We start from the raw sequence: 27548 nt of genomic DNA, 5'->3' as shown, positions 1-27548 counted from the left end.
TATACATATCCCAACTTTTTTCATACTAAAAATTTTCTTCCAAACATTTTACAAAAATGTTTAAAAGGTCACATGCTTTCTACTCAATTTCAGATTTAATTCCAATTTTTTGAAACTAAATAAATACTAAAAATTTATCTTAGTTAAAAATAGAAATAAAAAAACAAGAGAAAGACAACCATAAAATACCAATTTTAGCTGAGAAACATACCAGTTCAAAGCTCTCCTTAAAAGTTCACTTCAATTCAGTATCTCATAGATGAAGGCACATAAAAGTGGTAATTATGAATGGAGCTTTTCCCCAGACAGAAGTGAAGCTCCCACAGTATTCAGCCAATATACTCTGAATAACTTCTTGTGTACAATTTTTTAAAAAATACTTATAGTTTTGGTATAACTTTATGGATTTATATATAACGTGTATGTGTATGTATATGGGTGTGTGTGTGTATATAAAAATGTGTGTATGTACACACACACACACACAACCATATATATATATATATATATATATATACACACACACACACACACAAATGAACATATACTTGTGTATCTCTGAACTAGTGCTAGCCAGTGGAAAACCAGATCAATAAATCAAGGCACCTAATAATAGCAATGGTGATTTTGCAATACAGATTTCATGATATGCAAAAGGTTCTATTAAAACTATCATTTAAATTTTACAAAGCAGACATTTCAAGCACACTAACAAAATGTAATGAATAATTTCTGTCTGGATCAACATCTGTGTTTAATATTTATATTTTTTCTGCTTTCTCTGGTGGTAATGTGATCTAAGATGGATGGGACAACTATGAAGAAAGATACTATAGGATATAAACTTTCACACAGAATTCAGGAGCTTTCATCTGAGTTCACTTATTCATGATAAATGGTAGCTTTTCAAATCACTGCCTGAAGAGAATGTTCTTTAAAAACAAAAAAGCCCAATTTCTTTAATTGAAAATCTCAATGGTCAACTTTTAATTGTAAGCTTGTATGTATCACATGCACATATTTACACATTTCAAAATACGGAGAAACATAACAGCACGGTTATTTAATAAAAAAACCCGGCATTTTCTTCCCTTGAGGCTACTATAATAGACATTTTTTTAAAGTAAAAAATACCATACTCTTAGAAATACTTCCATGGAATATAAATCATTTTTTAATGAAATTCTTATAAAATATCTGAGGGGGGGGGGAGTTCTTACTCTTTATCTGTATCGCCTTCACTTTCGTCTCCATGATCAAAGCTCCAATTATTTTTAAAACCTCCATCTCTCTTAGATTCTGATCTAGCCAAAGCTGAAACAAAAACAAACTCAGATAAGTATTCCATAGAGCTATTCAATATAAAATAAAATTAAGCATTTCCCAAGCTCTTTGGTTAGTCTAAATTTTTTCTTGTCTTGCTATTTTACTATTTCTTATAAACATCTTATTTCCTCCGAAGTGAAAAAGAATACATTAAAATCTGTTTTTGCTAATTTAACAGTTGTCCATATGCATGAGTGTGTTACCAAGAAGAAGCCCAAATTAGTAAGATACAATAAAAATGGATGAAGCACATGATTATGTACGAAATACATAAAAATCAACCCAGTATCTCCATATTTGATTACTGATCCTAGAAATTAGTGCCCATTAGTTAGCCTGCTCTATTTATGAGACATATATCCAGACTACTAGCCTTTTCTTTACTTCAGTCAATCACCTCAGCCTTTTAACAGAAGAAAAACTAGGTTTTCTGCATTGACAATATGGTGAACTTGATGGCCAGGCACTCTCTAGATCAGAACACCAAACATGCTCATGAGTTTTAAAAAATTCTTAAGTGTATGGCTGAATCCCCCTGAAGCCATAAACGACCGGAAGTTGTGTACTCAGAGAGATAAATGAAGTTCTGAAGCTGGCATTTGTCTTGGAGTCATACGACAAAAACCAAAACCCTGATGTCCTAGGCCTTGGGCTTTAAGATCAGATTTGGGAAGACAGCAAGATGAGAGGTCAGACTGAAGACCAGAAGACCTGTAGGGCAACCTTCCAACTAGGTGAGCAAGGGGGAAAAAAAGAAACTGGAAAATAGAGGAAATAATAATGACGTCTTGTCTATGCCCTGGGTTTTGGGGTTGAATTGAAGACAAAGTATATTTACTCCATGGTTAAATAATTCCTAACCATAAGCTCAAAATTACTCAGGTTTGGGACCACAATTTTCATAACTGTACCTATGTAGGCCAGAAAAGCCTATAATTAAGAGTCTCACAAGATCCTGATTATCACTAAATGTAAGGGAAATGCAAATTAAAACTAAAATGAGTTACTACTTCACACCCATTAGAACAGCCATTATTTTTTAAAAATATTTATTTATTTATTTACTTATTTGACAGAGAGAGAGAGAGAGAGCGCACAAGGAGGCAGAGATGCAGCCAGAGAGCAGTGGGGGGTGGGGTAGAGCAGGCTCCCTGCTGAGCAGAGAACCCGATGTGGGGCTCGATCCCAGGAGTCCTGAGATCATGACCTGAGCTGAAGGCAGAGGCTTAACCCACTGAACCACCCAGGCTGAATGGCCATTATTTTTTTAAAACATAAAATACTGGTAAGGATGTGGAGAAACTGGAACTTCTATGCATTGCTGGTGGGAATGTAAATTGGTGCAGCTAACATGGAAAGTATGGCAATTCCTCAAAAAATTAAACATAGAATTTACCTATGATCCAGAAGTCCCACTTCTAGATGCATACCCAAAATAACTGAGAGCATGGACTCTGATGCTTGTCCACCAACGCTCATAGTAACATTAAAAATAGCCAAAGGTAAAAACAACCCAATATCCATCAAAAAACAAATTAATAAATAAAATGTACTGTATGCATGTACATATGCACACACACACACAGGAACATTATTCAGCCATAAAGGAATGAAATTCTGATACATGGATGAACCCTGAAAATATTACAATGAGTTAAATACTAGACATAACAAATACAACATGACTCCATTTAAATGAGGTATCTAGGATGGGAAAATTCAGAGACAGAAAGCAGAACAGAAGGTAACAGAGGCTGGAGAAAGAGGAAAATGGAGAGTTATTTCTTAACTGGTACACAGTTTTTGTTTGGGTTGATGCAAAAGTTCTGGAAATGGGTAGTGGTGATGGTTGTACATTACTGAAATACTTAATGACAATCTTAAAATTGTACACTTAAGAATGATTAAAATTATAAATTTTATGTTACATATATTTTACCACAATAAAAAGCTATTTTTAAAGGCAAAAAAAAAAAGCCTCTCCATGATGAACAGAATCAAATGTAAATCCCCCCCAAAAATATAAAATTTCAATACAAGCCTCAAAAAGTTTCAAAGAATATGAGTTTACAACCAAAAATATAATGAAATAGGAAGGAACAAATCACATGAGCAAATCTGAAACTTCCTTACATGCATACTGGAATTGGACAAATAATAAAGAGTACATAATAGAAGCAAGGTTTCTCCCTGTCAGAGAAAAAGGTTACAAATAAGCAACAAAGAAAACTACAATGAACTCTATTCATTCTAATGATACTAGAGTAAGAGTTATCAGTATGAACTCATATTTCTTTAATATACATACACATAGATAAAAGGAACACATACAGGTATGTCTTGTACCATGGGTTAGGAGTCTACAAAACTAAGGCTTTGCCCTCTGAGAACAGTGACACCCCAGAGGCAACAAGCACACTTAACCCGATCTTGATTTCTAAATACCATTCTCTAATAAAAGGAGTCTGGGCTCCTAGAAGACATAACTGACGTAGGGATGGAGCAGAGAAAATACAAGATCTGTCCAGAGTATTCTGTATGCCAGAAAATAAGGAGTTGCTGTTGTTGTTGTTGTTTTAAGATGGGGTAATGTCAAAAGGTTTCAGGAGCCAAACTGAACCTCCCAACAAACAGGTGAACAAACCTGAAACAATTTTAGCAAAAATAAACAACAGTCCTGGATTATAACCCCCAAAATAAAACAAATATTCACAAATCCATACTGACATAAATGATTGAATAAATAAATAAATCGGGATAAAAGACCTATCTTCCTTTTTTTTTTTTAAGTTTTTTTTTTTTTTTTTAATTTATTTGAGAGAGAGAGCGAGGAGAAGCAGACTCCCCACCAAGCAGGTAGCCCAATGTGGGGCTTGATCCCAGGACCCCAAGATGATAACCTGAGCCAAAGGCAGACACTTAACCAATTAAGCCACCCAGTGCCCCAAGACCTATCTTCCTTAAAAAAGAATTCCAAATGATATATGCACAAACTCTTTCCCGCAAGATATGAAACTTAATTCCCTTCCCCTTCAGTATATACTGGACTTACTAACTCACTTCCAAGAACTAACTACAGAAAGGAGAAAAAAGTAAACTGACAGTGAAAAAAATAGGACAATCATTACCTCGGCCATGATTAAGGTTAACATCAAAAGTGATGTCTTATTCATAGGATATACTGTTTAATATGTGATGAAAATGACATTTCAGTCCTGTGCTCTTCTTCCCCCAAAACTCATAATGCCTGTTTAATCACAAGAAAACATCAGATAAACTCAAACTAAAAAACAGTCTACAAAATACTTGACTTGTATGCTTTTAAAACCATCAAGGTTATGAAAAACAAGATTAAGAAACTGTACACATCAGAGAAGACTAAGGAGATGTAACAACCAAATGCAGTGTGATATCCTGGATTGGCTCCTGGAATTAGAAAAAGGACATCAGTGGGGTGCCTGGGTGGCTCAGTGGGTTAAGCCTCTGCCTTTAGCTCAGGTCATGGTCTCAGGGTCCTGGCATGAAGCCCTGCATTGGACGCTCTGCTCAGCAGGGAGCCTGCTTCCCCCACCCCTCTCTGCCTGCCTCTCTGCCTACTTGTATCTCTCTGTCTAAATAAATAAAATCTTAAAAAAAAAAAAAAAAGGACATCAGTGAAACAACTAGGGAAATCCAAATAAAGTCTGGTTTAGGTAATGGTATTATACTCACATTAATTTCCAAGTTTTTGACAAACATACAATGATCATGTAAGGTGTCAACACCACGGAAAGATGCATAAATGGGATACAGAAACTCTGTATAACATCTTTGAAACTTCTCTATGAATTTAAAATTATTCCCCAAAAGGACTTTAAAAAAAAAAAAAATCAAACATAAAATGAACCCGGTTTTAAAAAAAATGGCTAGGGGGCACCCGTGTGACTCAGTTAAGTGTCTGCTTTGGCTCATCTTGGAGGTCTGGGATAGAGGACCAGGTCAGGCTCCCTGCTCAGCAGGAGTTTGCTTCCCCTCCCCCTCTGCCTTTACCTCCCACCCCCCGCCACTTGTGTACATGCTCCCTCTCTCAAATAGATAGGTAATATCTTTTTTAAAAATAAAAAAAATATGGTTAGGTGAAAAGTTATGTTACCAAGACAGAAAAGGTAATGAACTATAATAATTACTAGCCTAATAAAGACTCATAAACAAGCAACTAGTACCCAACAAATGAGTCAGGCAAGTTAATCAAAAAAGTCACTAGGTAGCAAAAAGTCAAGAAATGTTCATTATTTACACACTGAAGGAACTAGGACCCTATACACACAATTCAAATAAATCTAGTCATATGATTTCCTAACTGACAGCAGATTAGATAGAACCTACAAATGAATAAATGAAAAAATAACCTCATGAAAGCGATTATTGTCAATAAAAAAATAAATTACAAAACACAAACAAATTTTAAAAACATGAGTTTAGGGCAACTTGGGAGTAGAAACAAAAACTTGAATCCTCAAAAGTCTTTGAGAGTATTACCATATTTCAATATCCTGCTATGGTTCATTAGAAATAATGAGAGTAGAAAATTATGTCCACTGTATTCCACTTACGAAATTGAGTGGAAGGAGAGATAAAAGGTTGAAGACGGATCCTAGTTAAGTATCACAAATTAAATAAATGCATTTTTTCCATACCCTTCACTAATATGACAGTAATAGAGGGAGGGGAGAGAAAGGAGAAATACTTAAGAACAAAAAAAAAAAAACCAGAAAGGACATAATGGTAAATGAGAGATACAACTAAATTGATGAAAGATTAAAATGGTGGATGGGGAGGAACTGACTTATTAGCTGACTAGAGAAAGCAAACCTAAATACCTACAAGTACACAAGTATTACCAAACTGGCACAACGAGATCTGAACACTGCTGCATCAATAAAAGAAACTGAATTATTACAAATCTTTACATAAAGAAATATTCAGACCCAAAAGGACTCTCTATAGCTATTTCCTTATAAAAAAAAAAAAAGGTTATTTTGATTTTACAGGAAATAATTTAGTTGTCTGCTGTTACTGCTGTTGTTTTTAAGTATACTCTACTCCCAACATGGGACTTAAACTCATGACCTTAAGATCAAGAATCATGTGCTCTGGGGTGCCTGGGACTGAGTCCCACATCAGGCTCCCTACTCAGCGGGAAGCCTACTTCTCCTCCCACACCCCCTTCTTATGTTCCCTCTCTCGCTGTGCCTGTCAAATAAATATATATAATCTTTAAAAAAAAAATCACATGCTGTAACAACTGAGCCAACCATACAACCTCTAGTAATTTCTTTCGCTCTTCTAAGAAATAGCAACAAATTTATTTCCCCAGAATATTTAAAAAATAAAAAAAAAAACATTCTACAGTTCATTTTGCAAAGTGAGAATACCTAATTCCAAACACGACTACAACATTCAAGGAAGGAAAATTACCACTCTCTCATAGAGACAGATATAAAACCCTAATTAAATATCAGCAAATCAAATCCAGTAATATGTAATGTATTATAATCAAGTAGAGTTTATTCCAAAAGCAACAGTTAACATTTGAAAATTATAAATATAATTCACAAAACAAAAACACTTCACAACAAATAGAAACACTAAAATACTGTAGACATTAATCCAACTCTATCAATAATCATTCTGAATATCAATGGTTTAGACGCACCAATCAAAAGACGGAGGTTCTCCAAGTGGATCAAATAAGACTCAACCATATGCCACCTACAAGAAACACATTTTAAACAGACACTAAATAGACAAATATAGATTAAAAGTAAAGAGATGGAGAAAAATATACCACACAAACAATAATCAAAAGAAAGCAGGAGTAACTGTATCAGACAAAGCAGATGTCAAAGCAAGGGAAGTTATTAGAGATAATGGGCACTACATTATAGTAACAGTCAATTCTTTTTTTTTTTTTTTTTTATTTGACAGAGAGAGAGAGAGAGATCCCAAGTAGGCAGAGAGGCAGGCAGAGAGGGGGAAGCAGGCTCACCGCCGAGCAGAGAGCCCGATGCGGGGCTTGATCCCAGGACCCTGAGATCATGACCCGAGCTGAAGGCAGAGGCCCAACCCACTGAGCCACCCAGGCGCCCCAGTAACAGTCAATTCTTAAAAGAAGACATAACAGGGACGCCTGGGTGGCTCAGTTGGTTGGGCGGCTGCCTTCGGCTCGGGTCATGATCCCAGCGTCCTGGGATCGAGTCCCACATCGGGCTCCTTGCTCATCGGGGAGCCTGCTTCTCCCTCTGCCTCTGCCTGCCATTCTGTCTGCCTGTGCTTGCTCTCTCTCCCTCTCTCTCTAAAAAAAAAAAAAAAAAAAAATTAAAAAAAAAAAAAAAAAAGAAGATATAACGATCCCTAACAGGTATATACTTAACAATACTGTTAAACTATGTGAGGCAAAAACTAAAAAACTGTAAGAGAAATAGATGAATCCATTATCACAGCTGGAGACCGTAACATTCCTGTATTGGAAATGTACTGTTCCAGGTGGCAGAGAATCAGTTGAGAACACACGTGACCCCAGTAATGCTATCAATCAACTGCAGATTACTGACATCTACAGATCACTTCATCCAACAACAGAAAAACCACATTTTTTCTCAAGCTCACATGGAACAATCACAAAGACTACATTCTGGGCCATAAAACACTTTGATGAATTTATAGGAACAGGGGCACCTGCATGGCTCAGATGGTTAAGCATCTGCCTTCAGCTCAGGTCATGATCCCAGAGTCCTGGGATGGAGCCCCAATTAGGGCTCCTTGCTCAGTGGGGAGCCTGTTTCTCCCACTCCCTGCTGCTCCCCTTGCTTGTGTGTGCGCTCTCTCTCTCTCTCTCTCTCTCTGACAAACAAATAATATCTTAGAAAATTACTTTCCACAACACAAAGCACCAAGCCCAGATGGATTCATTGTTGAATTCTATCAAACACTTATGGAAGAAACTGTATCAATTCTCTAACTCTTTCAAAAGATAGAAGCATTCTATGAGACCAGCATTACCCTATCAAACCAGACAGAGACATTATAAGAAAACTACAAACAATATCTCTCATGAACACAGATGCAAGATATTAACAAACTGAATCCAACAATGTTTAATAAGAATTATACCCGATAACCAAATGGGATTTGTCCCGGCTTTGCAAGGCTGACTAAATATTCAAAAATCAATTAATGGAATCCATTAAGTCCATATATAGGCTAAAAAAAGAAAAGTCATACAATTACATCAATGGAGGCAAAAAAAGCACTTTAAAAAATAAGATTTTATTTATTTATTTGAGAGAGAGAATGAGAGAGAGAATGTGAGGGGGAAGGTGAGCCTGATGCGGGAATCAATCCTGGGAGTCCAGGATCATGACTTGAGCTGAAGGCAATTGCTCAACCAAGCCACTCAGGAATCCCAGAAAAATCACTTGATAAAATTCCACTCCTATTCATGATTTCAAAACAAAACAAAACAAAACAAAAAAACCTCAGTAAATTAGGAATACCTGGGAATTCCCTAAACTTAATAAAGAATATCTACAAAAATCTACAGCTAACATTATATATAATGGTGAGAAATTGAAGCTCTTCCACTAAGATCAGGTACCAGGGGAAAATGACACTCTCTTTCTTTTTCAACACTGCACTAGGAATTCTAGCTAATTCAATAAAACAAGAAAAAGAAATAGGAGGGATATAGACTGGGAAGGAAAAAATAAAACTCTCTTTGCTCACAGATGATATAATCACTTACATAGAAAATCCAAAACAGTAGGTCAAAAAACCCTTCTGCAACTAATAAGCAACTATAGTTAAGACTGCAGGATACAAGGTTTATACAAAAGTTCATCTGCTTTCCAATACACCAATAATGAAAAAGCAGGATTTGAAATTAAAAACACAATGCCACTTACATTAGCATGCCCAAAAACATAAATACTTAGCTATAAAGCTAACAAAATACGTACAAGATCTATATAAGGGAAACTACAAAACTCTAATAAGTGAAATAAAAATGAAATAATATCATGGATAGCACAATTCAATATTGTCAAGTTACCAATTCTTCCCAACTTTATTTATAGATTCAATGCAACCACAATCAAAATCTCAGCAAGTTATTTTGCAGATAGTAAGAAACAGATTCTAAAGTTTATGTACAGAGGCCAAAGGCCCAGAATAGGCAACACAGTATTTATGAAGAACAAATCTGGATGACTGACACTACCCAACTTTGCATCTTACTATAAAACTGCAATAATCAAATCAATATGGTGTTGGCAAAAGAACAAACGAATCAGTGGGAAAAAGCAGAGAGCCCAAAAGAGAACAACATGAACATAAAAGAACTTACCTTTGACAAAGGAGCAAAGGCAATACTATGGAACAAAAATTAGTCTTTTAAAAAATTGGTGCTGGAACAACTGGAAATCCATATGCAAAAAAAAAAAAAAAAAAAAAAGACTCTAGACATTGACCTTACATCCTTAAAAAAAAAAAAATTCAAAATTGATCATACACCTAACTGTAAAATGCAAACAAAACTATAAAACTCCTACATGATAACACAGGAGAACACCTAGATTACCTTGGGTATGACAATGGTTTTTAGACACAACACCCAACGGACACTCCAGGAAAGAACTGATAAATAAGACTTCATTAAAATTAAGAATTTCTGGGGGAAAACTCTTACACTATTGGTGGGAACTGTAAACTGGTGCAGCCACTCAGAACAGTATAGAGGTTTCTCACGCAGTTAAAAATAGAACCACCCTACTACTCAGCAATTGCACTAGGTGTTTACCCTAAGGATACAAAAACACAAATTCAAAGGGGTACACACACCCTGATCTTTATAGCAGCATTATCAACAATACCCAAACTATGGAGAGAGCCTGTATGTCCACTGACTGATGAATGGACAAAGATGTGGTGTATATATACAATGGAATATTACTTAGCCATCAAAAAGAATGCAATTTTGCCATCTGCAATGATGTGGATGGAGCTGGAGTACATTATGCTAAGAGAAATAAGTCAGTCAGAGAAAAACAAATACCATGATCTCACTCATATGTGGAAGTTAAGAAAGAAATCAGATGAACACACTGGAAGAGGGGGAAGGGAGAAAGGGAAATAAACCATAACAGACTCTTCAAGAACAAACTGAGGGTTCATGGAGGGAGGTGAGTGAAGGGTATTAGGGAGGACACTTGTGATGAGCACTGTGAGTGTTGTAGTTAAGTGATGAATCACTGAATTCTACTCCAGAAACCAATACTGCACTGTATGGTAACTAAGTAAAATTTAAATAAAATAAAGTAGACTCACACTACCACTTAAACTTAAAAAAGAAAAAAAAAAAAAGAACTTGCGCTCTAAAAAAGATAATGTCAAGAAAATTAAAAGACAATCCACAGACTGGGAGAAAATATTTGCAGAAGACACATCTGATAAAGGACTATATCCAAAATATACAAAAAACTCCTAAAAGTCAGTAATAAGAGGGTGCCTGGGTGGCTCAATTGGTTAAGTGCCTGTCTTTGGCTCAGGTTGGAGGCCCTGGATTGAGCCCCATATAGGGCTGGCTCCCTCTCAGCAGGGAGCCTCCCCCCCCGACTCACGCTCTTGCTCTTTTTCTCTTTCTCTCAAATAAATAAGTCCTTTTTAAAAAAGTCAGTAATAAAACAAACTAGTTTTCAAAATGGGAAAAGAGAGGAGGGTTGTAAAATAGGCAAATGGGTGAAGGGGAGTAGCAGATATAGGCTTCCTATTATAGAATGAATAACATGGATAAAGGGACCGCACGGGGTGCCTGCGTGAAGCATGTGGTTAAGCGTCTGACTCTTGGTTTTGGCTCAGGTCCTGATCTCAGAGTCTTGAGATCCAGTGGAGTCTGCTGAAGACTTTCTCCCTCTGCCCTGGCATACCCCCTCCCTGCTCATGCATGCGTACACTCTAATATGTAAAAAAATCTTTTCAAATAAAAGGCACAGAATAGAGAATATAGTCAATAGTATCATAATAGCATTGTATGGTGACCAATAGTAGCTACACTCGTAGTGAGCATAATGTATATACTTGTGGAATTACTATGTTGTACAGCTGAAACTAATTCACTACTCTGTGTCAACTATTCCTCAATTTTTTAAAAAGGGGCCAAACATCTTAACAGACACCTCACCAAAGATATAAAGATGGCAAATAAGCACATGAAAAGATGCTCCACATCACAGGTCATCAGGGATATGCAAATTAAAACAATGAGATACCACTACATACCTAGCTAAACTCTGAAAACACTGACACCACCAGCTGCTGGTGAGGATGTGGAACAATAAGAATTCTCACTCATTGCAGGTGAGAATACAAAATGGTAGTTTCGTGGTTTCTTGCAAAACTACATATACTGTTACCATATAGCAATTGCACTCCTTGGTATTTAAGGAGTTAAAAACTTACAGCCATAATGAAATCTGCACACAAATGTTTATAGCAGCTTTATCATAACTGCCAAAACTTGGAAGCAACCAAGATGTCCTTCAGTAGGTGAATAATTATGTGCATCCAGACAATGGAATATTATTTCCCTAAGTAGGAATTAGCTATCAACCCATGAAAGACATGGAGGAAACTTATATGCATAATACTAATGGAAAGAAACAAATGTGAAAAAACTACATACTGGGGCACCAGTTATGGTGGCTCAGTTAGTTATGCAACTGCCTTTGGCTCAGGTCATGATCCTGGAATCCCAGGATCGAGTCCTGCATTGGGCTACCTGCTCAGGGGGTAGTCTGCTTCTCCCTCTGACCCTCTCCTCTCCCCCTCTGACCACTCTCTCTCTCTCATTCTCTCTTTCAAATAAATAAATAAAATAAAATCTTCAAAAAAAAAAAAAAGCCACATACCATATGATTTCAACTATATGACATTCTGGAAAAGGCAAAACTATAGGGACAGTAAAAAGATCAGTAATTTCCAAAAATGTGTTGGGGGAGACAGATTTGAAGGAAAAACAGGTGGAGTACAGAATTCTACAGCACTGAAAATACTCCATATGGTACGCTGATGATGGATACAAGTCATTACACATTTGTCCAAACCCATAAACTCTAAGACAGCAAGAGTGAATCACATTGTAAATATGGACCTTGGGTGATTATGATATGTCAATGTAGGTTTAAGTAATTTCTATACTGAACATGGGGCTCAAACTCACAACCTCAAGATCAAGAGTCACACACTCTTCCACCTGAGCCAGCCAGGTGCCCCTATGTCAATATAGGCTCACCAACTGTAATAAATATACCACTCTCCTGGGAGATGTTGATACAGGTGGAGGCTATGCATGTGTGGAAGTAAAAGGTACACGGAAAATCTTTATATCTTCCTGGCATCTTTCCTGTGAACCTGAAACTGCCCTTTAAAAAAGGCGTTAAAAAAATTAAATATTTTGCATGGTTAGGAAAAAAGTCTGTTTTTTTTGCAGTTTTGTTGAGATATAATTAGCATATACCATTGTATAAATTCAAGATGTGCAGCATAGTGACCTGACTTACATGTACTGTGAAATTACCACCACAGTAAATTCAGTTATCATCCATCACCTCATATAGACACAAAGCCAAAAGTTCTTTTCCTTGTGATGACAACTCATCACATGAAAACTCATGAGAAATTTTTCCCGTGATTATTTACTCTCAACAACTTTTAAAAGTGCCGCACAGGAATGTTAACTATAGTCATCATTTTGTACATTAAATCCCCAGTACAGGAAGTTTGTACCTTCTGACCATCTTCTCCAAGTCTCCTACCCTTCACCTCATTCCCTGCCTCAGATAATCACAAATCTGATCTCTTTTTTCTAGATTCCACATATAAGTGAGATCATACAGTATCTTTCTGTCTGACTTATCTCATTTAGCATAATGCCCTCAAGGTCCATATATGTTGTCACAAATTGCAGATTTCCTTATTTTTTATGAATGAATAATATTCCATTATATAGATGTACTACAACTTCTTTATCCATTCATCTATCAATGGACACTTTGGCTTTTTCTAGGTCTTGACTATTATAAATTATGCTACTATGAATATGTGGGCGCAGTTATCTCTTTGACATAGTGGTTTTTTAAAAAGTTTTTACATACAGTGTAGCATTAGTTTCATGTGTAAAATATAGTGATTCCACACTTCCATATAACACCCAGTACTCATCACAAGTCCATTCCTAATTCCCATCACCTATTTAATCTTTACCCACCTCCCCCCTGACACTGTTTCCTTCAGATATATTTTGAATGATGAGTGGACAGGATGAACAGAATGGTGAGTGACAGTTGAGCACCTTTTCATGTATCTGTTGGCCATCTGTAGGTATTCTTTGGAAAAATATCTATTCAAGTATTTTCTCCATTTTCTTTCTTTCTTTCTTTCTTTTTTTTTTTTAAGTGGTGCCTGAACTCACAGCCCTGAGATTAAGACCTGAGCTGAGATCAAGGTTGGATGATTAACCAAATGAACCACCACCAAGATACCCCTTTTGTCTACTTTTAATTGGATTATTGTTTAATTATTTAATTGGATTATTGTTTTTGCTAATGAGTTATAGGAGTTCTTTGTATATTTTTGATATTAATCTTTTATATCACTTGCAAATATTTAATAAAGTCTTTAAAATATCTCTTAATATAAAGAAAACATAATATACATACTACAAACAGATTTCCTAATTCTGTTAACCTGACCTGTATACCTGACTGGCACTCCTGCTCTCATAAAAACTAAAGAACAGTAATTATTAAAACAAAAAGTTATAATACAAAGGACCAAAAGACCAAAGGATGTCTTACATCACAAGAAGCACAAGCCACTGGGGAAAAAACAACAACAAATAACTACAGTACATTAAAAAATTCTGTTCATAAATTATTTCATTCATTAAAAAATAATTTCATAAGATATATGTTCAATTCATATAATTCAACCAATCCAATTTACTGTCCAGAGTATATAATGAACCCCAACACTCCAAAAGAAAAACAAAATACATAGAAGATATGAACGAGCAAATAAGAACAGAACACAAAATAACCCTACAAGCACAAAAACAAACTTATGGGGTATTTTGTTTACTTTACTGATGTGCCCCAAACTCACAGAATAGGGATTAACTCTAGGTGGGCACTCAATATATATATATATATATATATATATATATATATATATATATATTTTTTTTTTTAAGATTTTATTTATTTATTTGACAGAGAGAAATCACAAGTAGGCAGAGAGGCAGGCAGAGAGAGAGGAGGAAGCAGGCTCCCTGTTGAGCAGAAAGCCCGATGTGCAGCTTGAACCCAGGACCTGGGATCATGACCTGAGCCGAAGGCAGCGGCTTAACCCACTGAGCCACCCAGGCACCCCTATATATATATTTTTTTTTTTAAAGATTTTATTTATTTGAGAGAGAGAGAGTGAGAGAAGGAACACAAGTGCAGAGAGCTGAGAGGGAAAAGCAGGCTCCTCACTGAGCAGGGAACTTGATTGCTGGGCTTGATCCCAGATCATGACCTGAGCTGAGCCGAAGGCTTAAGGACTGAACCACCCAGGCGCCCCTGGCACTCAATATTTTTTGAATCCTGAATGAACAATTAATTAATAGGCTTTTTAAATGCAGCAATAAAGATACTTAATCTCACTATAAACCAGAGTATTATAAATTAAAAACACCATCTGATAATCCCATCAGATTAGCAAAAAGTAAAACACCAAACATTATAAAGTGGGTGATGATGTGTATAAACTAGAAAACTTATTTTTTTTAAGATTTTATTTATTTATTTGACAGAGAAAGAGAGATCAGAGGTAGGCAGAGCAGCAGGGGGGGGGGGGGGGGGGGGGAAGCAGGCTCCCTGCTGAGCAGAGATCCTGATGTGGAGCTTGATCCCAGGACCCTAAGATCATGACCTGAGCCAAAGGGAGATGCTTAACCCAATGATCCACCCAGGCACCCCAGAAAACTTCTTTTTTTAATTAACATTTTATGTTTTAAGATTTTATTTATTAGAGAGAGACTGCCCTTGAGCAGGGGCATAGAGAGAGGGAGAAGCAGACCACCCCTGCTGAGCAGGGAGCCCAACATGACCTGAACCAAAGGTAGATGCTTAACTGACTGAGCCACCCAGGCACCCCTAGACTGGAAAACTTAAGAAGTGTTAGTCTAAACATTTGGGGATCATTTTGACAATACCTACATGAAACTGAAATTGCACATGACCTAATAATTCCATCACTAAGGGATATACTAGATCATGTGTCAGCAAAGTATGGCCCTGCCAAATCTGGCCTCCCGTCTGTTTTTATGAGGCCCATGAGCTAAGAATGGCTTTAACATTTTTAAATGGTTGGGGGGAAAAGTCATATGTTTCATAACATATGAAAATTATATGAAATTCAAATTTCAGTGTCTGTCAAGTTTTACTGGCAGAGCCATACTCATTTGCTTATGTCTCATCTATGACTGCCTTCTTGCTAAAATAACAGCACTGAGTAACTGCAACACGGTAAATTCAGACTGCAAAGTGTAAAATATTTACTATCTGGCCTTTTACAGTAAAAGTTTGGTGACCTCTGCCCTAGACACACACACACACACACACACACACACACACACAGACACGCACAAGTAAAAGTACTATTAAAAGATTTCACAGTAGCAATATGAAACACATATAGCAATGTAATAGTAAAAAGATGGATACAACCTAAATTTCCACAAACAGGGATGTATAAACTGTAGTATATTCATATTAGGAAATCCTAAATGGCAATGAATATGGAAGTACTAGAGGAGCACCTGGGTAGCTCAGTGGGTTAAAGCCTCTACCTTCGGCTCAGGTCGTGATCTCAAGGTCCTGGGATCGAGCCCCACATCGGACTCTCTGCTCAGTGGGGAGCCTGCTTCCCCCCCTCTCTCTGCCTGCCTCTCTGCCTACTTATGATCTCTCTGTCAAATAAATTAAAAAAAAAATAGAAGTACTAAAATAATTCTCATAACATTAATCTCTCAACCAATGCTGTAAGAATGAAAAATTTCTGCAAGGTGCAGAAAAATACAGAATGTGATTCATAAGATGTTCTAAGACATGCAAAATAATTTACACACACAGAGTCTAGAGATACATACATAAAGAATAAAAAAGTACATGGGGTGCCTGGGTAGCTCAGTCAGTTAAGTGTCTGACTCCAGATTTTGTTTCAGTCATGATAACAAGGTCGTGAGATCGAGCTCCACATCAGGCTCCACACTCAGCCTGGAGTCTGCTTGAGATTCTTTCTCTCCCTTTCCCTCAGCCTCTCCCCGCACTCACCCATGCATACTCTTTATAATAAGTAAATGAATCTTAAAAAAAGAGAAAAGAGTAAAATACAATGAACTGCATGAGAAAGATAACTACCAAATCAAGGACAATAGTTATCCCTGGAGGTGGAGGATGCAAAAAGGATGGGGATCACCCCAGCTTCAACTGTACTGGTAATGTTTTCTTTGGTCTAGTAAGCATTCTTAGGAAATATTTCCCAATAATTTTTAAACTATCACTATAAGGTTGGAAAAATAAGAGGGGCACCTAGTGGCTTAGGTGGTTAAGTATCTGCCTTCAGCTCATGTCATGTTCCAGGAGTCCTGGGATTGAGTCCTACATCAGGCTCCTTGCTCAGCAGGGAGTCTAGTCTGTTTCTCCCTCTGCCTCTGCCCCATGCACCACTCACAGACATGCAGTTGCTCTCTCTCTCTCAGAAAAATCTTTAAGAAAAATAATGAAAAATAGGATAATTTTTTAAAAGAATCACTATGATAGAATTTCTGAAACTTAGAAATATAAGAGCAATAAAAAATAAATAAATAAAGAGGAATTAAATGCAAATGTCAGAAAATCTCAATTAAAGCAATTTCAGGTGATTCTATAGCAGTACAGCCCCAGTCTTCCTCAAGAACCTGTCAGGATTCTCCAAGGCAGTCTCTTGGAGCTCTAACCAACTATGTTACAAGTCTGAGTACCCTGCCGAAGAGACCATGTGAACAGGCCTTTACACTACATCGAGAGACAAAAGCCTATCTTTCGATACCCACCAGAGTCAGACATTTGAACGAAGCCATCTTGTAACCTCCAGACCAGTCAAACTACCACTGAAAAACACTCACAGATGCTACATGAAGCAGAAAAATCACCCAGCTGAGGTGATTCTCTCTATAAAACCTTTGTACTTTGCACAGAAGACCAAGAGATTATCCAGTACTACTTCAAGATGAAGTCTGAATATTATATTCTTGGGAGTGATACGAAATTAAACTTCTCTGGGAGTCACCAAAACCACACATCCTTTGCCTCAGGATCCAGCTACTGTTTGAAGTTCTCTTGGTTTATCTACCTATTTCTTCATTCCATTCAGTGGGTTTCTATGGACCTTTTGGCAGGATGCCAGCATACACTTAGTTTTGTCCAAGGTCATTATCAGGCAGCTGTCTGGTGCTGCTGGTGTTTCTGAAAGCCCCCGATCTTCTATAGAACAGAAATATCAAGTGGCGGTATCTTATCCCAAAGTAATGCAGTTGGTTCTACCTTAACACAGAAAACACAATTCTAAAAACTCAGTTATCTCAAGCCTAATGTACACAAAATTGCAAAGCCAGGACATGAACAACTCAAAAATGATTGTCATACTGTTCCTTCTGCTCCAAAGAAAGGTGAGAAGATCATCAGAGTAAGAGATGGCTGCAGTATACAGGGAAGTGGACCAATGACACTTTATAATTCTGAACATTAAATGCAGAATTCAACAAGAAAAAAATTGAAAGAATTGTACAGTAAGCTTAAATTAGGAGGTAAATTTTAGAAACAGATAAAGCTTGTAAATAGTGAAGACAAAGGGGACTCAAGAGTTGGTACTGAAACTGTGAAGGAAAAGCTGATATTCTCAGACTTAACTGCTATTAGAACAAAACTAAATCATTCTTTGATAAATGCCCTATGATGATAATTGGGAATGGAGACCAACCTAGGGTAAAGAAAGGATTAAATGACAAAACACCTGGAATTCCACTTCATCCAAACATAGGAGTTACAGAGGCAGGGAAGATACTGTTTTATGGAGGCAGAGTCAAAGTAGTATCTTCACCATGTTTTCAAGATTTAGTGGTAGATTCATACATAGGAGGTTGTGGGGTAGAAAGTTTACAGATTTTTGAATGAGGAAAGACAACACGGTTACTACATTGTCTACAAAAAGTCCCAAGGAATTTCTAGCTCTTTATGTCCTAAAAAATGGTTTCAATCTTTGCAAAAAATGAAGAAGTGAATTTACTATTTACTGGATACAGTACTGCTTTTTTTTCTCCCTGCTCTATTTCAAAGATTATAATATAGTGAATGTGTGTGTTTGGTGGGGGAGGAACTCAACCATACTAAAAACCAAACATGAAATGTATTTGAAATAGCAAAACAAAACAAAACACCTCCAAAGGCAAGATCGGAGTATCATTTATTGTATTACTAATCAAACCTTTAACTTCAGATGGCCTCAGAGCAATTGTTGTTAACTTGGAATAAGGTGAAGTGTCTACATGTCCCCATTTGCCTAGAACTGTCCCACTTTTAGCACTGAAAGTCAGTATCCTCAGGAGACAAGAGGTCCTAATTTTTGGTGATTGGATGCAAAAAATTCTGTGAAGTACAAAACCCAAGATAACCCAAAAAATAGGGGCTGTTGCAACACCATTTTTAGTGTCAAATGGATAGTGCATAGCTTATCTACCTTCTGTACTTACTTGCTGCCCTTCTTTGTTGTTTTAGCTGATGGTGGCAACCATAATTTGCAGTTCACAGTAAGAGATCACCATCCATCCACGCTGCATCATTCTTAGCAATATATACAACTTAGAAGGGTTGTAATTGTGCTCATTAATATTGTGTCTTTGACTTTGTACAGACTGTCGTGTTTTGTATTGATAGAGTGTTAGTTTAATTTTTAATATAAATTATATGACCATGCTTCCTAAGAGTTTAGGTAATGACAAAGAGAAAGATTACAATAACAACTCCCATGACCCACACATCACTGAATGAACAAAAAAGGAAAGAAAAGTTTCAACATTCTTCCTCCTTTCTTACTTCCACTTACCTGGATTCAGAAATTCTTCAATCAGCCCCTTACCAGAGAAAAGTCAAACCAGTAACTGTTTATGTTGCTATTTTTTTTTTAAAGATTTTATTTATTTATTTGACAGAGAGATCACAAGTAGGCAGAGAGGCAGGCAGAGAGAGAGGAGGAAGCAGGCTCCCCTAGAGAGCAGAGAGCCCGATGCGGGGCTCGATCCCAGGACTCCGAGATCATGACCTGAGCCGAAGGCAGCGGCCCAACCCACTGAGCCACCCAGGCGCCCCTATGTTGCTATTTTTATCTGTGAAACAAATTACAAATTGTGTGGCCAACTTCATTCTGTCTTTCTGTAGCTTCCCAAACTGCCCAGATATCAGAAACTTCTGGATCTTGTAAAACTGTCATTTTCAAGTTTAAGAAATACTGTAAGTTTGTTGAAAGAATTAAAAAAAAAAAAAAAAAAATACCAGGGACACCTGGGTGGCTGTCAAGCATCTGCCTTCAGCTCAGGTCATGACCCCAGGGTCCTGGGATCATGTCCTGCCTAGGGTTCCTTGCTCAGCAGGAGCCTGCTTCTCCCTCTGCCTGCTGTTCCCGCTGCTTGTGCTCTCCCCTCTCTCTTTGACAAATAAATAAAATCTTAAAAAAAAAAAACAAAAAAAACCCAGGTAAATGGGAGAGGAAAGGTACCTGTGTAGATTAAAGAGGATTACAAATTCTTTGCCACTTTTCCCACTGAATGGTAGTCCACTTCCCCTCCCACTGATTTGGGGTTGATTCTGTGACCTGGTTTTGCCAACAGATATGGCAGAAGTGACTGGGTAATTTCTGAAGTTGGGCCTTAAGAGATCTGTGACTTCTGCTTTTACCATTTTAGAGTGCTGCTTCATCAATTACTGATAATTTCCTATTATTTTTCCTTCTCTTGTCCAGCCCCTTTCTCAAAGGAAAAGTAGGCAGAAGGAAGAAAGGGTGAAGCAAAGGGATAAAAAAGGGAGGGAAAGAGGAAAGAAGGAAGGAAATGCTGAAGGAAGTTTAGGCTATAAATCAAATCACAAGCTCCAGTTCCGATTTTCCCACTGACTTCTTCTAGGTCACATTAGCCCTCTACGAGTCTTGATTTCCTCAAATATTCAACACAGTTAAGTAATGGCAACAGAAACAATCAATTTATGGAAGTGCAGACATGTGGACTATATAATTTCATTCCCTCTTGCCTCTCCGACTACACCAGTCAACCTACAACATCAAGGACGATCAACTGGCTGGCTCAGTCAGTAGAGCACACAACTCTTGATCTCCAGGTTACGAGTTCAAGCCCCATATTGGGTGTCTAGATTACTTAAAAGATAATAAAATGTAAAAAAAAAAAAAAAAAAATCTAAAAACCCCACAACAATCAGCTAATACCCAGAAAGAGAAGGTTGTAACTGAAAGAAAAACAGTAAAATGAATTCAAATAAAAATGAAGGCAATATGAAAGAGAAGGAAAGCAAGAAAAGGAAGTCTTCTCTTCCCTAAGAAAATCAATATAATAATACCAATTAACACATAGTGCTTGGGATTACATGCTGGAATTATTCTAAGAATCAAACATATAATAATACATTTAATGTTCATGGCAACTTTATGAGGTAATTATAATTACTATCCTTGATTCACAGATGTAAAAACACAAAGAGGTTAAGAAATTTATCCAAGATCACACAACTAGTAAGTTAGAACTAAATGTTGAATCCTGGCCTTTTGGCTTCAGAGTTCATGTTCTCATTGCATTTCTAATGAAAATGCCATACTAAGGGATGTTCTACTCTACTGTCCCACATGAGTACACGAAATCAATTCAACTGGGAGGAAACCAGGAAATAAACATTCTTACTTAAGGAGTAAAAAAGGAATGGTAGTGTGATTAGTTTCTAAAAGTGGTGCTATCATCTGGCCGGTTAGCTCAGTTGGTTAGAGCGTGGTGCTAATAAAAGTGGTGCTATCAAAAGAAGGAGTAGCAGGGATAAATGGAGAACTCTGTGGTGTGTTCCACTTAGCAGGTGGAAACTAAAGACCTTGCTCATATTCAAGGAATATCAATCACTTAGAATAAGTTGTGCTCTAGTTCAAGAGATCCTATGAAGTATTTACAGTCCCCAGTAAAACTGACAAACTGATTGGGTTATTACACTTACATGTAAGACAGAAGTATGGTTAAGGGGAAATAGGAAACACTTCGCTTGAAGATAATAGATTTTGCTGGTATAGATAGAGGGCAACAGCTCAAGTTCAGCATCAGGCTTTTCAAGCCAGGGGTCAAAGTCCAAAATAGAGCTGAACTGAAAAAGAAAGCAAAGTAGTTACATACATATACACATGTATGTATACATATACACATACATGCAAAAGGGAAGACCAAAAAAATGGGAGAAAATACTGGTGAGGCAATTAGTTGGTAGAAAAAAAAAAAGGCAAAGGGAAAGAAAATTAGATGCAAATGCAATATAAAAAAGAAGGAACAAATGAGAGAGGGTGTAGATTTGTTAAAAATTCCACAGAGGAAAAAAAAAAAGAGGGGGAGGATTATTAAAAAAAAAAAAAAAAAAAAAGTTACAAGAACAAGCTAGTTACTATCACCTTTGCCCTAACTGAACTTGTTGATAATCTTTGCTCTTCTCTAAAGCATCCTTTTCCATGTGGTAGCCAATGACCTTTTGGGAAGCAAATCGATAATGCTACTCATACCACCCTCTTCGCCAGCATCAAACTGTCCTTGTAGTTCCTTAAACATGCCATGCTCCCTCTATTCTATTCCCGCTGCCTGGAAAGCTCTGCCTTCCCACCTTTCCTTTTCCTACTTACCCTTCAAAGTGCCCTAATTAGATCAAATTCTTGTTATTATAAATAATTCCTTTTGTTGTATGCCTAACAGTTGTAATTTTACATTTACAAGTGTGATTATTTGATCACTGACTCTCCTCACCCATGGAACCCATTTCTTTTTCCCCTTCATCACTGTGCCTCTCATAGTACCTACAATACTGCAGCTGCTCAATAAATACCTGCTGAATGAATGAAGGAAAAGAAAAACTGCCAACCTATTATCAAATGTAGAAAAGGGGTATAAGACAACCTTACATGTATAGAAGAGAAAGAAACAAAGAGAAAAAGAAGTTCAATGTAAGTTGTAGCCTAACTAAATTCATACAATTTTAGTGTGATACTATACTAAAAAAATTGAATACAGTAGTAGCCAGTAGGTCTCCTTTTCCCTAATGAAGTCAGAAAAGGAAACAGAATTAACATTTTACTTAGTTATAAGGAAATAAAACACAATTTAGAACACGGAGGACAAACAGGCACCTCAAACTTAATTTGACCAAAGCAGAGGCATAAACTTCTCATTCCTCTACCAGTCTACTCTATTTCAGTATATGGAATTACCCCACAACACCAACCAAAATTCTCAAAATACAATCCATCAAGAAGTTCTGTAAACTCTACATCCAAAAATATCTTCAATCTAACCACTGTTCCCCAATCTCCACTGCTACCATTCTAATCTAAGCCCCTCTGATGGTTTTACACACAATGTTATATTCGTATCAGGTGTACAACATATTGATTTAACAATTCTATAATTACTCACTATTCGCTACTCTAAGGGTAGTCACCATCTGTTACCATATAACATTAATACAGTATTACTGACTATATTCCCTATGCTGTACTTTTCACCTGTGATTATTTTATGACTGAAAGGTATTTTACCTCCTAGTACTTTTTTTTTAAGATTTTATTTATTTATTTGACAGACAGAGATCACAAGTAGTCAGAGAGGCAGGCAGAGAGAGAGGGAGAAGCAGAAGCAGAGAGTCCAATGCAGGGCTTGATCCCAGGACTCTGGGATCATGACCTGGGCTGAAGGCAGAGGCTTTAACCCACTGAGCCACCCAGGCGCCCCCTCCTAGTACTTTTTATCTACTTATCTATTCTAACCCCTCTATTTTAGAGTAAGTACTCCAATATTCTAACTCATGTCCCTGCTTTTATTATTCCTCTTCTCTACTTCATTGTACACAGAACAAAGTGATTTTTAAAAAGATAAATCACTCCTTGGCTCCAAACTCTTCAATGACTTCCCACTTCTTAGAATAAAATAAAAATCATCACCTTGGCAAACAGATCTGCTGCCTCTCTTTTTTAGCATTCTCTCCTTTGCTTTCTACATTTCAGCCATAATGATCTCCTTTTTGTTTCATAAATGGAACCATGTATCATCTCAAAACTTTACAGGCATCATTCTCTCTGCCATACTCTGAAATACCTCATAGTTAAGGTGTCACCTCCTCAGAAGGGCCTTTCCTGATTTTAATACTATGTAAATGGCTTTTCCACTCCTTTATTGCTCTGTGTATTTCTTCCAGTCTACACCATACTGCTATCATCTTGTTTATTTTATTAACAACAAATCGTTCCAAGTGCAAGAAATATGACAGTGAAAAGACAAAGTCACTATTTTCATGGAGGTCATATTTTAGTACGATTGAAGAACATAAATTTATCAAATGATAAGTGCTATTATGAAAAATAATACAGTATAAGGGAATACCATGTTGTTTGTACAATGCCTAGCACAGAATAGGTGGCTATAAATACCTGATGAAGGCTCTCTGCTTAGCAGGAAGTCTGCTTCCCCCTCTCTCTGCCCGCCTCTCTACCTACTTGTGATCTCTCTCTCTCTCTCTCTAAAAAATAAAAAAAATAAAAAATAAAAAATAAAAAAAAATAAATACCTGATGAGTAAATGAAAATCTACTTCAGTTTTTTTCAGTACATTTACCAGAGTAAGGAAAGTATGCTCTATTGATGTTTAAATATTAAATCCTAAGGCTTATGGGGAAATATTCTGAAAACATAAACATGGTATAGTACAAAATGTATGGCAAGTTACAGAGAAGTATTTTATTATTCAAAGTATAAAGAAAAGAATTAAATACAAAAAATACTAGCATCATTCCATTTATTTAGAAAGACTCAGTACAATATATAAAAATCAGATATGAGAAACTGAAATCCTTGCTTTCTCTTATGCTCATATTGTAACGAGTTACCGTCTGCTTTCTTTAAGAGAATGCTAAAGGAGTATGGTGAAACTCAAAATTTATTGTAACTGTACATTCCTAGACCCTTAAGTTAGATTCAACTAAAAGCAACAGTTTGAAATTCACCATCCATCAGCTTCATATTTGCTGGCTTTTTAAACGCTCTTTCCATCCTCCCTATGTTCATCTAGTCAAAATTATGAACTGAATCAGGGGCGCCTGGTTGGCTCAGTCAGTTCACCAGCTGCCTTCAGCTCAGAGCATGATTCCCAGCATCTTCGGATAAGTCCCACATCAGGCTCCCTGGTCAGCGGGGAGTCTGCTTCTCCCTCTCCCTCAGCTGCTCCCCCTGCTACTGCTCTCTTGCTCATGCTCTCAGATAAATAAATAAAATCTTAAAAAAAAAAATTTTTAAACTGAATCAGAAGACGGTAGAAGTCCAAAACTTACTGCAGTATAAAAATACAATCAATCTTCTGCATACTGAATGTATTAATAAGTATCCATCAACAAGCCATCTTTGGAGGTTCCAATATCAAAACAAAAAACAACAGCACAGCACCACCCGTAACACAAGCTGCACCACTCTCAGTCTCTGACAGGTTATCTATTCTGGCCAAACAAGAATGGAGGTAGAACGGAGGTAATGTGAAACAAACCCAGAAAAACTTAGAAGCTTTCCACATCTTCTTACTAGGAATCTCATAAAGCTCTCATCACCTTTAAGTTTGTTTTTTTGTTTGGTTTTGCTCTGCTATATACTCAAGGAAGAATTAAGAAAATTAAGCTTTCTTTCTCTATCTGCCCCTGTTAGGCCCAATTGGTTCATTAGAGTAATACTCAGGACCTCTGTGGTCCAGGTACTGTTCCAGGTGCTGTTAATAACCGTAAGCAAGGCAATATGTACTCCTCTACACCCTCTTATAGAATACCTGTAGCACAATTAAAATACACTTTCTTATCCAGAAACATTTCTAATTAATTATTTTTTAAAAGTATTGCTTATATGTATATGAAAATTATTTTTGTGAAATTATCCAGAGTGGTTAATCCTTTTTAACAATCACTGCCCAGCAGACTTATTTTTCTAAACATATTTGTGAACTCAATTTATATTTAATTCAGTGTAAACAATGAACCCATAGTCAAATTCAGCAATGTGATGAACATTCAAGTTCCTGGTCCACAACCACAATGAATTTACGAGTATTTCGGGGGGGGGGGGCTTACTTACATGGGCAAAGAACCAATATTGTCACCCATTACCACCATTCCCAACAATAACATACAGCCTTTCTTAAGACTACTTAGTCCCACCTACAGCAAATGTTTAACTTTCCCTCACAAGTGAATAAAAATGGAACCACCTAAACTTTGTCCATTAGCTTTGGAGACCGTCCCCAAATTGACATTGTGAATCTCCTTCTCTACTTTCAGATAAACTATTTTATAAAATATCTTTAACAAAACACATTTCGTAAGAATATCAGACATGGCCAGACTTAATCGGAATACTGGCTGCAAAAGGAAGCCTGAAGCTCTGCGAAACAGAAATAGCAGAGGACGTATATAAAACATACCCCAGTAAAACTACCTAACTGCCCCTCAATTTCACCCGACCTTAGCAATCTTTAACTTTCCATGAACACCAAACAAGATCGGAATGCTATCTGCTCTCATCTTTAGGCCATCACCAAAATATTTCAAAATGTCAAAGACTTAACCCGTGCACTCTCCAAAGGGCACCCACCAATTCCAGCTCGTATCTGGATCCACCTGCGCCCCCTCGGCTATGTGTGCCCGGGCCAAGCCCCCCGCATCGGCGGACTCGAACCCAACGCGCTCGCAGCACATTCCCTCCCCGCCATCGCCCCAGCAGCCCCCGCCCCCCGGTGCCTCTGCCACCTCCCCCACCCCCCAAACCCACCCAATGCGAATAACTGAATATCCGGAGACCAGGAGGCCACACTTTCCTGTATTTCCCCATCCCTCCCCCTGCAGGGGCAGAAATAGACGTACCTTCCAGAAAAGTAATCTCCCCAGCGCTGCCACCGCTCTTGCCAGCCGCCATCTTCCTCCTCCCACGCCGCCTCCTTCTTAATCCATGGCCCACACCACCGCCGCGGTCGCCGGGATGAGGGGCCGCGCCGCAGGAGGGTAGCCGCCGCAGGGTTGCGGGCCTAGAACTCGGCCGTCAGGGGGGCGGTGCTCCCACGTCCAGATGGGCCTACACAAAAGCAGGCCAGGCGCTCCTGGGCCTATCCGCGGGCTGGCGGATGGCGAGGCCCGCGGCCTGGGCTTCTCCTCAGGCCCCTCCGGGGGAACGCGAGCGGCGACGACGGCGACGGCGCTTCCCGGGCCCGGTTCCTCTCGGCCCACGACTCCCCATCCACCGCCTACCCAGGCCGCCTGAGACGCTCTCCCCAGCTGCGGGCCCCAGGAAGAGAGGCTGAAGGCGAACCCACAAACACACCTCCCTTCGTCCCGGGCCGTAAAATGGCCGCAGCCGCCGCGCCGGGGCGGCTAGGTTTTCGCGACCGTCAGGCGCCCCCAGGCCCTCTGCTCCCTCTGCAGCCGTCGCCGCCGCTACGGCCGTCCGCCCACCCCGCCCAGGCGTGAATGCATCAGCGGAGGCCTTTGCGACTGTCCATGTGGACAGGGGTGGGTCTCCTCTGCCACCGCCTCGCGTCCGTCGCTACAGCAGCTCCAGCCGCCGCCGCCGCCGCTGCCGCTCCTCCCCCACGAGCGCTGGAGCTACCGCCCGGCTCCCGCCCCCACCCCGACGCCGCCGCCCCCAGCGCCGCTCCCCCTCTGGAGCCCGGGCTCCGCTCGCTGGCAGAGCGGTCTGCAGCGCCGCACCGAACGCCGATTTGCGGCTCCCGCCGCTCTGGCTCTCCGTAGGGCCGGCCCTGCGCGGCACCGACTCGGCCTGGA

The 27548-nt window shown here is 38.4% G+C and overlaps 1 protein-coding gene across 6 annotated transcripts in view; it reads right to left on the bottom strand.

The window, feature by feature from the left end:
• The window catches only part of LOC111147534 (SUMO1/sentrin specific peptidase 6), a 124807-nt gene extending 97493 nt beyond the window's left edge, over positions 1-27314 (bottom strand). For all 6 annotated transcript variants that reach the window (XM_022503604.1, XM_022503608.1, XM_022503610.1 and 3 more), the window contains exons 1-2: positions 26634-27314; positions 1221-1314 (exon numbers count right to left, since the gene is read on the bottom strand). In XM_022503604.1, coding sequence (XP_022359312.1) covers positions 1221-1314; positions 26634-26685 — 146 coding nt within the window. In that variant the 5' untranslated portion in view covers positions 26686-27314. The remainder of the gene's footprint in view (positions 1-1220; positions 1315-26633) is intronic.
• Between the last annotated feature and the right edge of the window lie 234 nt (positions 27315-27548).

Source organism: Enhydra lutris, unplaced genomic scaffold (assembly GCF_002288905.1).
Source record: "Enhydra lutris kenyoni isolate GAN:26980312 unplaced genomic scaffold, ASM228890v2 scaffoldscaffold17, whole genome shotgun sequence".
In the NCBI taxonomy this organism is placed as follows: Eukaryota; Metazoa; Chordata; class Mammalia; order Carnivora; family Mustelidae; genus Enhydra; species Enhydra lutris.
The sequence above is the reverse complement of the archived record's forward strand: the minus strand, read 5'-3'. Positions and strand labels throughout refer to the sequence as shown.